Genomic DNA, 18158 nt, shown 5'->3' on the forward strand with positions numbered 1-18158 from the left:
ATAGTACATCCTGTCACAAATCTATTTCCAAAAGTAACGAACTAGTTCATCCTGAAATCTCTGAGAAGGTGAGCCTTCCTACAGACTAGAGTTTGTGTCCTAGTACTTCTTTGCAGCTGGTAGGTACACTGAAGTTACATATGTTTGGGCGTTTATCTGATGATGTTTACCCCTGCCCTAGCTCCCTGTTAAGAGGCAGTACCAGAGGAGCTGGGTCATGCTCCCGCTTAGCAGGTAACTTCATCTCCCCTGACACATTTATGTGTTTTCCTCCTTTCTTGGGTCTTATTCTCCACCTTACATGGTGCTTCAATTCCAAGGAAGGTGGAAGGTAATAGACCTTTCTTTGTCTCAGTCCTGATACCCTTGCTCTGTTTATCTGAGTGTAGTTTTCGTAGGCTCTCTAGACTAAGTCCCCAAAGAAGCACTTCTCAGCTTTCATTCTCTTCCTGATAGATGGGCCCTGTCATCGAGCTGCAGGTGAATTTGATGAATGGCACAATCACTTTGGATCTATAACTCTTGAGGTTAATTATTAGGCTTGGAATAGGGAGAAATCAAAATTGTGTTTAGAGCTCCTTCAAAGTACTGATCCTGTCCACTGGTATAGAAGAATTTCTTCAGCTCATTGAGAATGACTGTGATAAAATTGCTTGAGCTCCTTGACTGCTTTTGATGGTTGCTGCTTCATGTAAGGGAGCTAACTGTAGAGTATGACAAATTTTCCGGAGAGAGGAACATTTGGGTGGTTGATTTTGCTATTTTTAATATTCATTTGAAGCTCTTGGTGAGAAACTAACCAATCATAGAATGTAAGTTAAGGGTTTTATGTCTCTTATGAACACGGCATCAATATTGGATAATTTGCAAAATGGAATCTAGGTTAGAAAGCCAGGTTTTGGAGTTCCTAGGAATGCCTTGATGTATGGTAGAATGGATACTATGAGAAAGATACCAATCATTAAGATATATGAATAGAGGAATGGTGACGTGTGTTACCTATAACCAAGTTACATTTGTGGGTGTAATAACTTAGACACTATATGATCATTTTCACTTACCCATTTTTATACCAGATTAGATTCTCAGTAAGGATTTGTTGATATTTTTCATGGCAATCTTAAAAATAAGTTTTAACTTTCATTTTAGAAAACTCTATTATTGTTCACAATTTTTGATTTTTAAATTAAAATAGAGACATATATTCTATATTTCCTGTGGTAAGAAATACAAAATTTAAAAAAATCCTGGCTTCTAATTCAGACCAGTGGGATGAGTCAGACTTCCTCTTCCTGTCTCAAATTTTCAGGGAAGAGAAACACTTAAAAAGAAAAAAAACCAAAAGAAAAATAACAAACCAGAATTTTTATGGAAAACAGAGGGGGACTGTGGTCCTGGAAATGATGGGGACTTTCTGAAAGATAGGTGGCAGATGGGATCATTCAGTAGGAAACCCCAGTCTAAAATGGACAGAAGAGGATGGCTGCAAGCGTGGAAGCAGCCCCGGAAGAAAGAGATCCAGGGGCAGGAAAGGACAACTGGGGCAATTGACAGCATGTCTGGTGAGGGAGCCTCATTATGATCATCCAGCCGGGTGGTTCCTCCACACTAAGTGACCATCAGCAAGGGGAATGGTTGGTAAACTGGTAAGGCTGTATCTTAGAATTCTTTAATGGTTAAAAAGAATGAAGCAAATCTCTACATATTGACAGAACATCTCTGAGACATGTTAAAGATTGAAAAAGAACTTGTACAGTGACACATACAGTATAATAATACTATTGTTTAAAAAATTCCACAGTAAAAATATTTTATATTTTTATAGTTACTTACATTATATAAAAGCGTAAACCAGGGGTTCTCAACAGTGGCATTATTGGATTGGGTAATTCTTTGTTGTAAGTGGTTGTCCTGTGCATTGTAGGATGTTTTGAGGCATCCCTGACTTCCTGCTCACTAGACAACAGTAGCATCCCCCCAACCCACAGTTGTGACAATCAAAACTGTCTCTAGACATTGCCAACTGTGTCCTGCAAGACAAAACTGCTCCCTGTTTTTTGACATCTCATGACCTTTGGTGGCTATCTGTACTTAAATTATTAGAACTGACATTTAGCTATTCATGTGGTTTAGAAACATTCTTTTAATACACTGATTACAATGGAGATTATATTTTAATCCTACTCCTAGAATTTTACTCTGCCATTTTTTCAGAAATCTGTATTTAGAAATTTGATATATCTGTATTTGTCTTGATTGTTAGAATCTTGAATGCATGTGTGATAGCTTTTCTTTAGTGAGTGGAAAATGATTACAAGCCAGAGCTAAGCCCACACTCTCATTATTGGTATTTTCTTGTTCTTTTTGTTTTCCTTTTTTCTCCTTTGTTACAGTTTTTCTCATGTGGTACTATTTATATATTTTTTACTGTATAACTAAGCTCTATGTGTTCTTTCACAATTGCTTGTCACTGATAGACTAGAAATTGTGATGAATCTGTATAGTTTTTTAAAATTGCAAAATATACATAACATAAAATTTACCACTTAGTTAATATGTAATTCTACAATTCAGTGGCATTAGGTATGTTTACAGTGTTGTGTAACCATTACCACCATCCACTTCCAGAACTTTTTCATTGACGCTCTGTAGATGTTAGAGGATCTTTTTCTAGCTTGTCTTGTGTCTTCATGGCCATAAGTTTGGCTGCAGATAGTGGTACTGTTTCCATCTTAGGGAATTCTGGTCAGGTTTGTGAACCTAGGCACACGTGCTCACATCTGTTAGGGATTTCTCTGAGTGGGGGATGCTCTCTCTGAAAAGTTCTATCAATCTGCAATCTGAAAGTTTTATTGACTACCTTGTGTGTGTACTGGGCTTTCCCAACAGTTACAGAGAAAGCAAAGTAAAATATCCTTGCGTTCCCTAGCATTGCAGTTAAGCCACATAAAAGACTAGTCTGCACTTTTTCTTTCTTTTCTTTGTGTTTGCTCTTCAACCCAGGCTAGTCTGGCTTCTATTTATGTTACTCTACTAAATTGGTCCCCAAAGTCACCAGAGATCTGATTCGGCAGATCCTGCAGCTACTCTGAATTGTCGTCTTATCTGGTCTGTCTGTAGCACGTGGCACTGATGACTGCTCCCTCTGTTTTGGTACTTTCTGCTCCTTTCCCATTGTCTAGTTTCCTTCAAGCCTCTATGCATTTGGTAGGCTATTTTTACTGCTAGAATGCTCTTCCCAGATGGCTTCTATCTAAGAAATCTTCTTTGTCAGCTGAATTCTAACTTTCTCTTTATTGGTTAGAGTCATTAATCAAACATTTATAACATATAGCACTGTGCTATGTGCCAGGAGTGTCTCACATAGCAGAGCTCACAGCATAGTGGATTTAAATTTTTTTTATATGAAATTTCCTGATTTTTATTTAATGGCTTTATTGAGGTATAATTTGCATGTCATAAAATTTACCAATTTTAAGTGTATTGTTCAGTGAGTTGTAGTAAATCTTTAGAGTTGTGCAACCCTCACCACTGTCCAGTTTTAGAACATTGCCGTAACCCAGAAAGATCCCTCATGTCCATTTGCAGTCACTCCTTATTCCCATTTCCACTTAGGTATCCACTGATCTGCTTTCTGTCTATAGTTCTGCATTTTCTAGAAATTTCAAATAAATGGAATTATATAATATTTGGTATTTTATGTCCGGCTTCTTTCAGTTAGCATAATGTTTTTGAGATTCATTTATATTGTTGCATGTTATCAGTGTGTTCTTTTTTGTTTTTTGGCTGAGTACTATTGTGTTATATGCATATAATACATTTTGTTTATCCATTCACCAGTTGCTGGACATTTGGGTTGCTTCCAGTTTTTGATTACTGTGAATAATGCTGTTATGAACATTTGTGCACATGTCTTTGTGTGGACATATATTATCATTTCTCTTGGTCTTATACCTAGGAGTGGAGTTGCCGGGTCCTTTGGTAACTATACTTAACCTTTTAGGTACTGCCAGACTATTTTCCAAAGCAGCTACACCATTTTACATTCCTACTAGTAGCACGTGAGGGTACAAATTTCCTCTTGTACTTGCCAATGTTTGTTATTATCTGTCTTTTTGAGTATAGCCATCCTAGAGGGTGGGAAGTGGTATTGCATTGTGATTAATGGTATCTTTTTTTTTTTAAATGTGTATTTTTGGCTTGATTATTGTTTTTTCAAAGATTTTTTTATTTTTTTCCTTTTTCTCCCCAAAGCCCCCCAGTACATAGTTGTATATTCTTCGTTGTGGCTCCTTCTAGTTGTGGCATGTGGGATGCTTCCTCAGCGTGGTTTGATGAGCAGTGCCGGGTCCGCACCCAGGATTTGAAGCAACGAAACACTGGGCTGCCTGAAGTGGAGGGCAGGAACTTAACCACTTGGCCACGGGGCCAGCCCCCAATGGTATCTTTTGAAGAGCAAAAGTTTTTAACTTTGATGAACTCCAATTTATCAGATTTTTTCTTTTATGGATCAGTCTCCAGGAGACTGACATCTATGGAGTATATCACTTGAGCTTCCTTGCCCTTTGCCTCTGGTTGGCTATTTGTCCCATCTCTGCTTCCTGCCTTGCTGCGGTTCTGACAGTGGCCACATTCTTCTAGGGTTGTAAACACTGTTGGACTGCCCATGTTCCCCAGCTCTAGTTATGTTCTTCCCACTCTGAACCCCTTCAGGACTGGGGCAGTAATGGCTTCCCACTGTTGCTAGTCCTCAGAAACCTTGCCATCCTTTGTTGATTCCTTTAACCCTTCTCAGGTCTTTGTTATTTAGTTAAAGGTTTTTGAATGTGCCACTTTATCCCTGGCAAGTTCTGAGTGACGTATTAATTTGGACTGAAAAGCATTTCTAAGGCAGGGGTTGGAAAACTATGGACTGTGGGTTAAATCTGCTCACTGCATGTTTTTATAAATCTTTATTGAAATACAGCCATGCCCATTTGGTTTTGTGTTGTCTATGGCTGTTTGGTTTTTGTTTTGAGGAATATTAGCCATGAGCTAACATCTGCCGCCAATCCTCCTTTTTTTGTTGAGGAAGACTGGCTCTGAGCTAACATCCATGCCCATTTTCCTCCACTTTATACGTGGGATGCCTGCCATAGCATGGCTTGACAGGCGGTGTGTAGGTCCATGTCTGGGATCTGAACTGGCGAACCTGGGGCCACCGAAGTAGAATTTGCAGACTTAAGTGCTGCTCCACCGGGCTGGCCCCTGTCTATGGTTGTTTTTGTGCTACAAAGGCACAGTTGAGTAGTTCTGATAGAGACTATGCTCTACAAAACCTGTAATATTTACTGTATAGTCCTTTACTGAAAGAGTTTGCTGACCCCAGTTCTAATGCATATAAGGTAGCTCACAGAATCTCCAGGAGGGCCAGAAGATGACAGACAACCCAGTCTGTCATAGAACGAACCCATTTCCACTACTGACCATTCTTGACAGTTGTGATGTTCTGGGATAGACCCAGAAGTGCTTATAGAGTTGTCCTAGAAGAACTAACACCTTTACTTTCATGCTTGTCGTGAGATGTAATCTGCCTGCAGGGGTACTGCCTCACAGTACTCTCACTTCTTTAGGTATGCCTGATTGGTGGAACTGAAGTCACATATATGCACCCTAGCTGCAAGTGAGTCTAGGAAATGTTCCTTTTTGCTTTTTGCTCTTGATAGAAGATAGAGCAAAGCTAGCTAGAAAGGAGTGTTGAAATGGTCATTTAGTGAGTCCTTCTGCAGCATCTGCTGTGAGAAGTATCAATACCTTTCCTTTTTAACATTCTAAGTTATGGAATTTATTCTTATTTTCTTCTCTCCCCTGCCCATAAACCAAACACAAATATGCAAACAAAAATAACTAAAATGGTTATAAATCAAGGAAGTACGTCATAGAGGATGGCAAGTATTAAATTTGCCACAATTCCATCGATGCCAGAAGTACACAAGACTTCATCAATCAGAGAAAGACAGTTTACTGCTCTCAACACAGCAAATAGTAGGAGTGTCAGTATGGTAGCATCATTCGCTTGTTCATGAGTCCCACTTGGAGATGTGATCAGTCTTATTAGCAGCAACAAATACAGTGAGTTGTGTCATAGCTAAGGAACACAGGGCTGTCAAGAATTGTGAAGGGTCTGAGGCTTTACTGTATTTGCAAGCTAGCAAGTTAGCCTCTCACAATATCGTGGATGGTGGTAGAAGATATGAGACTGCTGGGTCAGAGATGAAGGACAGTTTATTACTCACAGCCATAGTAATGATCAGAGTATCAGCATTTTTGCCGTAGTTCCCAAAGTGCCAGTTCCCACAAGGTGATATGAAAAGGGTCAAATGGTACCTGCATACACAGTGGTTTGCATTATAGTGGAGGAACCCAGAGCTTAGGGTTCTGCCTGCATAATGAATCTTTTGTAATTGGCTGTTAGCCTCCCTGCCCTTTGCTTCAGTGTTAGACACTATCCTCCTCTTGTAGGGCTGTTGGCTATATAAACTTCAGCAAATATAGTTTCAAACAAAAGGCAGTCAGTGCCTTGCTCACTTGATGTGCAGAAATGCAAAAGACTCATGAAAAATTTTTGCCGACTAGAGCCAAGAATCCTGTACCTTTTGTAGCAAGTGGCAAATAAGGCAGTGCTTCCTCCTCCAGAAGAAAGTAGTTCTTTATCAGTCTCACCGTGGTTGCTTGTCTTATTCACTTCCCTGTGGTTTAGACTTTGTTGTTTGGAACGTTCAGCAAGTATTTATGGGGTGCTCAGGCCCCATGGTGAACTACCTCTACCAAAAATATGTAACTACCAGTTATTTCCCTTTCTGGCTCTCATAAACTGTAAAATTGACATGGCCGTGTTCTATTGAAGTTACTACTTCCATTTCACTAATCTGATTAATAAGAATTGAGTTGGTGTTTGTGGTGGTGATTATATTAGAGATCTTATTACAAGTAATAAATATTGATATTAAAAATACAGTGGTTTAAATAGGGTGACTTTCAAATGTTCTCTCACATAACATCTGGTCATTTTAGGTAAGGGAGGCCAGTCTATTTCAAAGGATATCCAGGGGCTCTGGTTCTTGCTGGTTTGTTACTCTGTCATCCGGTAGGGCATGAGTGGGCAAACTTCATGTAAAGACCCAGCTAGTAAGTATTTTAGGTTTTGTGGACCATACAATCTCTGTCCCAACTTCTCAATCCTGCCATTATAATGCAAAAGAAGCCATAGGCTGTAAGTAGATGAATAGGTGTAGCTGTGTTCCAATAAAACTTTATTTACAAAAAAGACATTGGACTGGATTTAGCTCTCACTGTAGTTTGCTATCCCCTGTCCTAGGGAGTTGCTTTAGTCTGCATAGTTGAATTTGGTTGCTGCAACATCTGTGTTGCAGAGCAAGGGAAAGAACACAGCTAAAATTCAGAGAAATATGCTTTTGTTTAAGTTGTAGATGATTTGGAAGTTGTGCATTTCACTTTCTGATCCCCATGACTCAAACTTACTCATTGAGATAAGAGAACCTGATAAATCTGGTTTCTTAGCTGGATAGTCATGTGCAATGGGAGCAGGTGAATGAAAGTTTTGGGCACAATAGTGATCTGCCACTATGATGTCTGTAATTTATTTCAAACTCCTTCAGAACAGTGAGACATAAACCCATGTGTTAATTTAACCTGTACTATACGTCTGGTCAGTTCCTCTTATTGGAAATTGACTCTCTAGGGATGTTTCAAAAGCATTTACATCTTTCCATAACTTAGTCAAGATCAGATTCTTTTTTTTTTTGGTCCCTCAAAGCCCCAGCACGTGGTTGTATATGCTATTTGTAAGTCATTGTAGTTCTTCTATGTGAGCCACCACCACAGCATGGCAACTGACAGGTGATTTGGTTCCATGACTTGGAAGCAGATCTGGGCTGCCAAAGTGATAAGCGCTGAACTTTAACCATTAGGCCATCAAGGCTGGCTGAAGACCAGATTCTTAAAGTAAATGGGTTTTCATTGGTGAAATTAGTGGTTTAATATTTAACAGTGTGGATAGTGGAAATGGATGCTTATTAGTCAAATGAGTGCTATTGAAGATATTTGGATTGGCTAAAATATATCGGAGACCTTTTACTCTTGCATAAACAAGATATATGAATCAAGCGAGGCATTTACCTTTAGGGATGGTGCCTTATACTTGAATTTCTCATTTTTGCTATCCAGCCATTGGAGAGGAAGATTTCCAGTTGCCTTCTAAAAGCTCTAAGAATATCAGAATCTTGCCTTTGAAATATTATTATGCCTCTTGTGATTGACCTTTTCATGCAGGGTGGTTATCAGACAAGAACTAAGACTTTATGCAGCCTGTGGAACAGGTTGTATGAACTGTTTTTTAGCTGTCTAGCTGAGAAATGTTTGCTTCATAAATGTCTGTATGTGTGATGGGATTTGGACTGAGTGTTGCTTTTATTATAACTTTTTAGCTAGATGAGGTAAGGGAGTAGCTAACTCTCACCCATCTTAAACTTTTTTGGTGTCCACCATCATCTCTAAAAAGAACTTAAGGGCCGGCCCGGTGGCGCAGCGGTTAAGTGCGCATGTTCCACTTCGGCGGCCCGGGGTTCACTGGTTCCCATCCCGGGTGTGGACATGGCACCGCTTGGCAAAAGCCATGCTGTGGTAGGCGTCCCACATATAAAGTGGAGGAAGATGGGCACGGATGTTAGCTCAGGGCCAGCCTTCCTCAGCAAAAAGAGGAGGATTATTGGCAGATGTTAACTCAGGGCTAGTCTTCCTCAAAAAAATAAAAAAAAAAAGAACTTAAGAGTTGTGTATAATGAAATTGCTTGAGTTGGTTCATTTTTTCTTTTCTTTTTTAAAAATTTTATTGTGGTAAGATCACTCAACATAATCTCTATCCTCGTAATGAGTTTTAAGGGTACAATACATTATTGTTGACTGTAGGTACAGTGTTGTATAGCAGATCTGTAGTCCCTATTTATCTTATTTAACTGAAACTTTATACCTCTTGATTGATAACTCTTTATTTCTTCTTTCCCTATCCTCTGGTACCCACCATTCCAGTCTTTGATTTTGTGAGTTTGACTATTTTAGATCCCTCACATAAGTGGAATCGTGCAGTATTTGTCTTTCTGTGTCCAGCTAGTTTCAGTTAGCATAATGTCCTCAAAGTCCATCCATGTTGTTACTTATTGCAGAATTTCCTTCCTTTTAAAGGCTGAATAGTATTCCATTGCATGTATATACCACACTTTCTTTATCCATTCATCTGTTGATGGACATTTAGGTTGTTTCCACCTCTTCGCTGTTGTGAATAGTGCTGCAGTGAAACCTACTTTGAAAATTATATAAATTTTAACAGAAGAAAAATAGTAAAGTCATTAATTCTGCCATCCAAAAATAATCATGAATAAATGTGTCATGGTACTACACATGTAGTTTACAAAATGGAATAAAAGAGAATGTAATATTTACTGACTTAAAAAGAAATCATTATTTTCAAGGGATCAAATTGCCTTTCTAGAAAGGATGTGCCAGAATGCTAGTCTGTTGACATTTGTGTCTCTTTAGACACTTTGTATAAAATAGAGAGAAGAGTTCTTTTTTTTTCTCTCTCTCTCTCAGAAATAGGATTTTATCTGGTTGTTTGAAAACGATTTTTCTTTTTCCTGGTTCTTCAAAATAAAGATTGATGCAGTTGGCTTCCTTTCTTTAACTCTTCAGTTTTGTTTGTTGATAGTGTTAGATTTGGTGGATACTGTCTCGCCAGGTTGTATTGCTGTTCTCAGGCCAGGAGCACATCTAATCTATGCTATATTGTTCTCATAGTGTTCTACCCATTTGCCTTGAAGGCTATCACAGGGAAAACTCAGGTATTCATGATCATGGTAAATCATGTCCACGTGACTGCAGTTCTTGTGGAGTGATAGGTTTCAAAAAAAATCTCCAAGCATGAGAAAATATCCTCAAAGCTGCTTATCTTCCCTGTCTTTCTCAGTCTGTACTAGTGTAGAAGGTATTGAAAACATTTCACTCAGATCTGGTCTAGCCTGCTTTTTAACACTAAGGTGCAACATATTTCATAAGGATAAGAACCAAGCAGACTATCTTTTTAGCATATTGTAGGCATCTATTGGACTAACATGAAATTTTCTACTAACTCAAAAATGTAAAATTCTGGCGCTTTATTTTTCTTTTTACTTTATTGAGATGATGATAGTTTACAGCCTTGTGAAATTTGAGTTGTTCATTATTGTTTGTCAGTCCTGTTGTAGGTGCACCCTTCACCTTTTGTGTCTGGCACAATTTTTAACCTACCTTTATCCAAGTGTTTAAATTCACTTTTAAAAAGTCAATAAGGAAGATGAATTTTCTTTCTTTCTTTTTTTTTTAGTTCTAAAAGTTGTAAAACACACCCTTTGTTCTGCTAGATCATTCTTTGGAAAATAATAGGCTGATATAAGTAATTTTCCTCTATTTAAAGAGGAAAAAATTTCAAAATATAAAACTAAATCATTGAGGAGGAAAGTAATAATCTTTAAAAACCTCTATTGGAAACTTTTCTATTGGAAAAGTTTATGAAGACTGCTTTACTTAGTATTAGTACTTAAAGTCTTTTTTCTTTTTGAAACTTGTAGGTAGCAATATCCTAGTTAATTGATTAGTTTACCTCAGTTTAAACTTTCCTCGATTGTTATATTTTCCTTTTACTGTTGAAGTATATAAAAAGGAATTTGGTTTTCAAGATGCTGAAACTTTTGAAACATAAATGCACCTTGTCACTGTAGTCAATGATAGGTCATTCTTTGGGAGAGCGTCCCCACTGCTTGAGTAGAGTTTTGCATTATTAACGCAAAGAAATCACCTCCAACGTTTAGTACAATAGTAACAGAAAAATTGAAACTTAATTTCTAAAGTTTTTTGAACTGTTCTTTCCCAGTTGACTCATAGGTATCTCCTTAGAACTAAGGCAGTGGAAAATTCTAGATTTTTCTTTCAAAGAGCTTTGCCCAGCATTTTTGCTAGTACTGACCTTAGGCTAGATGGTGGACTTGGTGAGGTGCTAGTATACTTTTCTACCCTAAAGTAAGGTTTCTGAGGAATAGAAGAAAAGAAGCCAACCAACCCTTTAGAAACACCATGTGTTTTGCCTTTCTTTGTAAAGTCCATAAGCAATCTTGACCTACTTTTGATGTATAGTTTACTTAAATGTTTATTTGGACAATATTAATCATCTGCTAAAATATGTTAGGCTCTGAGCTAGAGTCTCAGCATGTTTACAAAGAGTTTGTGATAACATAGGAAAAATGTCTCTTATGATGTTAGTTAAAAAACAAAAGGATCCAAAATTATATATGCATTATGTCTACTGAAGTGTATTTAGAGAAAAGACTGAAAGTAAATAACTCAAAATACTATTAGGATTCCCCTCCTCTTTTACTTTTACTTTATTTTTTTTTTTTTTGCTGAGGAGGATTTGCCCTGATCTAACATCTGTTGCCAGTCTTCCTCTTTTTGTATGTGAGCTGCCTCCACAGCATGGCCACTGACAGACGAGTGGCGTAGGTCTGTGCCCAGGATCTGAACCCGGGCTGCCAAAGCAGAGAGTGCCGAACTTAATCACTAGGCCACCAGGCCTGGCCCCTTTTTTGCTTTTGGATGCATGTTTATTATAGAAATTTTGGACATATAAACATACACATATGTATTCATGTGCATATCTTTTAATTTCTTTCCCCCTCATTCAACCCTGAGTTCCCATATGTATTACTAAGGTGGAGAAGATTTAACTTGGTGTAGTTAGACTTTTACCTCAAAGAAACTGCTTAACAATGAAAGTTGTTAAATTGCCATCCAAGTATATCTATGAGTTAAGAAGCTTTTAGCACATAACACTGTGCTGGGGGAGATTAGGAAAAAACAAAAAGAAATTTAAGACACAACCTCTGCTTTGCAGGACCTTATGATCTGGTGGAAGAAAGTGTATAAATTTTAACAGACATCATCTGTAAAGCGGTTTAAATGATATTGCTGGGCAGTATGTGATTAAATGCCAAAATTTGCACTTAAGTACTATTGGAGTTCAGATTAGAGGAGATTTATTGGAAGCTGAAGTACTTGGGAAAGACCTAGTAGTAGAAGTGAAACTTTATGTGCATCTTTAATAATAGATAGTATCTAGAGGGAAATAAAATATACAGAATAAATGCAGATTTAAGTTTAAAGACTTTATCCCCACCTGGCTAATGCATTCTTTTTAAGAGATTGTTCAGTGTTCAATTTCTTTTTTATAGAGAAAAGCCACAGCCTCAGTTACAGCAACAAAATTGCTAATAATAGGATCTTAACTGGGTAGAGAGCAGTAGAGGAGGGGATATTCTGGTCTGACGGAAGAAGAGCAACTTGAGGCTGGAACAGCAACCACAAGGACAGCCTTGCTTTGAACATGGGGATATTTAGGATCCCTTTGTGAGCATGGCTGCCTTTCCTTGAAGTGGATATTATTAGAGAAATTACAGTGTATATATTTGAGTATTTTATATTAAGATAATTATCTGTAAATCTGTTGGGTAGGTATTTTTACCTTTCAATACATATTTTTTTACTTAATTGGAAAATACGTATTGAATTGATGAAGAGGACTCTGAGCTTTCTAAAAGATGACTTTTTTTTGTAGATCTCATTTAAAACAAAGTGCTTCTTAAAAAGTTACTTCACAGCTGAAGAATGTGACTTAGCAATGCTCAAAAGGATTTGCCCCCTTAGTCGGGACGGGGGCTCGTAAATGTCTGGGTATATGTATGTGCTCCAGTTTTCATATCTGCCTTGTGAGATAAATTTAACCTGATTGAGCGTTCCTTAACCTGGAAAACTGTTAGGAAAAGTCATTTCAAAAATATATGAATCCCTTCATTTTAAAGGAATAAATTTCTTTTAGAAGTGAACAACTTACTCTTTTCAGTATTGAACGCCTAGCTTCTATTAAGCAAAGAGATGTTTAAAACATTGTAGAGTGAGTAGTCTTAAAAATGGAACTTATGTTTATTCCTGAATTTTGAGTATATTTAGAACTTAATGCGCATATCAGTTCTTTTAGGGATAAATGGTAGAGGATCAAACGTGAGAATATTTAAATGATTCTCAAGATTTTCTGGTTCATATGTAGTGGTATTGAACTCTTTAGTCCTGGGCTTTAATTTGTGCCTGGTGCTGACCTGATGCTGTGCAGGGACACTCACTGCATCCCTTCATTCAGTCTCTCTAATTATCCCCACTTCCTGGGGAGCTTGCTTAGAACTGGGCATGAGTGCTTTTTATAATATTGGGCTACTCTGACTACATGTAACAGGGTAGTTTTGGTATAAGATTTATGTGTAGCTGAATAGGTGGCTAAAGTTGTTTGCTGTGATTTTATTTAATCAAATTGATAGGGAGTGTTATGGAAATTATTTGGTTAGACATTGCGTTAGGCTGGTAATCAATGGAATCATGATTAATATAGTACCTGAGCTTATATGTTACATTGTTATTTTTTAGTGCATATTCGAAAAGAGAACTGACTACGTAAATAAATGATATGTGAAACAATCAGATTTGCAATTTTGTGTAGATTTACAGATGATGGTAGTTTTTTTTGCTGGGAACATCTGTTAATGTAGAGATTTGTCTCTTCAGGTTCATGTGAAAATGGCAGATGAGGCTGTCTGTGTTGGCCCAGCTCCCACCAGTAAAAGCTACCTCAACATGGATGCCATCATGGAAGCCATTAAGAAAACCGGGGCCCAAGCTGTGAGTCTGAATGAATCTATCTATTGCAGCTGTTTCATATGTAGTGAGCAGAAAGCTAGCATTTGTATTTTTAAAAAATAAGAAAGAATGATTGAAAATGCTGTTGCAGTTAGTTCATGTCACTTGAATTAAATGTGGCCGAATTCGCTACTGGAAATCAAAGGCTTTGTAGCATCTGGCAGTCTTGGTCGCTGATCCTGCAGGTGGCTGCTGGATTCAGCTTTCACAACAGGGAGCAGTTTCAGTTCATTTCCAAATTTGCTAGAAGAAAAGAAGTCCCAATTAGTTTTGAGTTTTAACCCTTTCAGTGTAATAAGAGCATTAAAAAAAAAAAATCTGTCTTATAAACAGGATTCAAAAGACCCTGGTTTAAATTCTGTTTTAATCATTTAAAAATTGTGTAAACTTAATTATATTTCCAGAAATAACAACAAAGCACTTGGCAATTATTTTAGTTCAATTATGTCAATAGAATATACATAACTTACGTGGAGGAATCAAGAATTCTCCCCACTCCTAATTCTATTTGGATGAAGTGTAATCCAAGGGAAAAAGACTGGCTTCTGACATCAGGAATAGTGTTTTGTTGTTGTTGTATTTTTTTTTTTTAAATAGCAGAGAACTAAGTACATATAATGTTAAAAAGCATGCAGAGTTATCTCTAAAATTGGATGGAAAAAGTCAAGACCAGCAATTAGACTGGAGTGCTTCAAGTAGTGTTCACATTTCTTTTGAAAGAAATGTTTTAGTAAGATGCATGTTTAAAGAAAAAACTGAATGCATGAACCCATATTATAGATGTTTACAGTTTATTAGCAGAGTTAATGAAGGTGAAACTTTTTTAGCCTTTTAACTATAGCTTGTCAGAATACAGTTTTTCGTTGAACATTTATTTAAAATGAAATTGATGGAGCAAAACTCTTTTCCTGTGATGTAGTAGTTTAAATTATTCACTACCATGTTCATAAAGCTTAGTTCAGCAGTTAGAAATCTCAGATGTGTAACTACTTCTAGGTTATGATATTGGCTCCTTCAGAAATTTGACTTTTCTTGTAGCAGAATTGTTTTATTAGAAATATATTCAACACCGACTGATAATAGAATGCCTAAACTTATGTTTGGCCAGTCTGGTAGAGTCAAAAATTACTTGATTAGAACAGAATGGTGGGATTTAGATTGTAGCACTGTGGTTTGTGAGAGAGCACAGCGTAAAATAGCGGTGAATAGCTAAGTGGGATGAGGAGGGAGAGAAGAGTAGATATTAGAAGAAAAAAAAATTTAGAGTAAAAAGAAAAAGTAAAACCAAACTTCCATTTTAGTTAGATTTGACTGAAACTGCTCATTGGGTAGTGGCTGAGTACATTAATGTTGTCAGGAATAAAATGTTAGTTGGCTTAGTCTCCAGAGTTTTGGAAAATAGCAGTTCCTGGTACTGTGAAGAAAGGAGATTTAAGAGTGTTTCATCCATTTTGCAAAAGATTCCTTTAACGTAATTCTTTGACCTACCAGCCATTTGAAAAATTTTGAAACTTGTGGCCAAAGTTAGCTTCAGAAAAAGTAGGGAGAGTTTGAGTTGTGTTGAACAGTGTGGTCAAATGTAGGTGGGCAGGAGGCTGTGTAGGGAGATGGCCCTGACTGTGGTTGGGACAAAGATAGTGTTCCTGAGGTGACATGAAGTAGGAGGTTGGAGTCTGTGCTCAGGAATATGAGTTGCAGCTGAACAGTATGTAAGAGAAGTGACCTTACTCAAGGGCCCTTGAACGATAAACACATTAATGCACTCTGTATTTTGCTTATAAAGGTTTTGCCATATGATAAAATTGAAAGTGCTTTTTGTCTTTATTTCTAAGGTACATCCAGGTTATGGATTCCTTTCAGAAAACAGAGAATTTGCCAAATGTTTGGTAAGTTTGTAATGAACCAGAAACTGTTAACTTATATTTCAGAAAGCAGGGTAATAGTGTTGCTTTTGTAAATGTGGGTAGTGATGAATTATAGGAATTATAGAATTTTAATTGACCCAACAATTCTTTGAAAACAGTTTGTAAAAAGTGAAGAGTTTTTATTCTGTAACCCGTCTTGATTTGAAGAGTAAAGATGGAAAAGTTAAATCACCATTACACCTTATGAATGACACCTAGTTTATTATATATTGCATGGACTTTGACTTTTAAATTTAAAAACTTAGTGTGGAATGTAAAGCCAGAAGTAAGATTCTATTTTTTTCCTTTTTATTGCATCTTCTGGCATTTAAGATCAAATTTTACTACCTCCTCTATTTTTGGAAACAGGTTTCTTGTTGTTGCTTTTTTGGTGAGGAAGATGAGCTCTCAGCTAACATCTGTGCCAGTCCTCCTTTATTTTTTGTCTGAGGGATGCCTCCACAGTGTGGCTGACGAGTGGAGTAGGTCTGCGCCCAGGATCCGAACCTGTGAACCTGGGCTGCCAAAGTGGAGCATGCGGAACTTAACCACTTGGCATGGGGCTGGGGAAAACTTTTTTTATGATCTGAATATCCTCCTGATATCACCTTCCTGGTTAGGTGAATTAACCTGTATTTGCTGTTAAACTGATTTTCCAGGTTTATTTATAACTATATTCAAGGTGGTATTGAAATCTTAGTTTTCAGATACTAAAATATGATTTTGAATAATGTTTTTAAAAGTTACATCAATTACCCAAGGTATTAAATTATCTTAATTTATTGTTCTAATATGTAATCCTTTATTTCTATGGTATACATGTATTTTGTTCTTCCACAGATTTGAGATGACTTATGAATGTCATCATTGTTTTCTAGATGAAATTTCCGGTTAGAAATCTATAAATTTAATATGGAACAATTCCTTAAGATCATAGAGTTCTAGCTCAAAATTATCTATTTTTACTAGTTTACTTCATAGATTAAAAACTAAAGGCTAAAGATTAATTAAACTAAGATCTAAAGAGGTTGTGACTCAAGGTCACACAGAAGGCTAATAGAAACAAGTGTCTGGAGAGGGCACATTTAGTGGAAGTACCTAAAGTTCCAGATTTACCAGGTTTTATGCAGTATATCCAAATTCTCCTGTTTATACCCCTTTTTATTTCTTATTTTCTTTTGAAATTTTGGCTGTAGTTCTGTTATTATGTAAGAAAATGACTTGAAAATAATACTTACATTTAAATGTAGTTGTGTTACATTTGTTTGCATAGATGAGGAGTCTTTATGGTCCATGGGCTGAATGCAGCCTGCCACCTGTTTTTGTAAATTCTTTTGTTGGCAGACAGCCACGCACATTCATTTATGAGTCATCTATGGCTGCTTTTGCTCTGTAACAGCAGAGTTGTATAGCTGTATACTATACAGCTGAATGGGCTGTGAAGCATAAAATATTTACTGTATGGCCCTTTATAGAAAAAGTTCTCCAACTCCTGGTATAGGTGAATTTCTGAGTCCCAGAGAAGTTAAATGACATGGCCAATGTATTCATTCATACATTCATCCGATCACTAAAAAGTGCTTATTTGGTATCTATGTTTAAGGCATTTGAGAAGGATAAAAAATGAATCAGATGTGGGTCCTTCTCATGAGGAGCTCACAGTCATGTTGTGGAAAACAAGTCAAGTTCACAAATGACTTCAATTCAGGGAAGAAAGTGATGTGAAGAAGTTCATATTCTCCATAAATGAAGATAAGAAGGATTATTTCCATCAGGGGTCTTACATTAAAGAGTGTAGAATGTATAAGCACCTTCCTTAATTTTCTTTCTGATCTTGTCTCCTCCGTTTTCCTTTGTCAATGCTATGCCTCAGCCAAGCCGCACTGCATGTTATTCCCACACATATCTGGCTCTTTCCTATTGCATGATTTTCATCACTTCCCCCCATGGGCACACCTGTCGTCTTGTCCCACATTTCCAACTGTCTATCTATCCTTAAAGGCACGGTTCACATGTTACCTCTACCAGGATAGTTTTCCATATTCTTCTGGTGAGAAGTAGTCTCTTTCCTTTGTCTTCTAAAGCATTTAAAGCCTTTTTTGGATTTCTTATTTGGTATACCACTTTACATACTGTGTTGAAATTGTTTCTGTGTTTTAATCTCCTCTTGAGACAGGAGACTTGGTCTTAGCAGTCTTTCTTTCCCTTTTGTTATCTATCCTAATGATTTCTGCATAGTAAGTTCAATGAATGTTGTGGAAGGATTCAATAAATATTAGATTAAGAATTATAAAACAACCTGCAAGGAGGCTGGCTCCATGGTCTAGTGGTTAAGTTTGATGTGCTCGGCTTTGGTGGCCCAGTTTGGTTTCCAGGCATGGACCTACACCACTCGTCAGCGGCCATGCTCCAGTGGTGACCCAC

At 37.2% G+C, this 18158-nt stretch overlaps 1 protein-coding gene across 5 annotated transcripts in view; it reads left to right on the plus strand.

The window, feature by feature from the left end:
• PCCA (propionyl-CoA carboxylase subunit alpha) overlaps positions 1-18158 on the plus strand; it is a 394848-nt gene that overhangs the window by 51151 nt on the left and 325539 nt on the right. For all 5 annotated transcript variants that reach the window (XM_014839245.3, XM_070520102.1, XM_014839234.3 and 2 more), the window contains exons 5-6: positions 13699-13812; positions 15663-15716. In XM_014839245.3, coding sequence (XP_014694731.1) covers positions 13699-13812; positions 15663-15716 — 168 coding nt within the window. The remainder of the gene's footprint in view (positions 1-13698; positions 13813-15662; positions 15717-18158) is intronic.

The sequence above is a fragment of the Equus asinus genome, chromosome 11 (assembly GCF_041296235.1).
Source record: "Equus asinus isolate D_3611 breed Donkey chromosome 11, EquAss-T2T_v2, whole genome shotgun sequence".
NCBI lineage: Eukaryota > Metazoa > Chordata > Mammalia > Perissodactyla > Equidae > Equus > Equus asinus.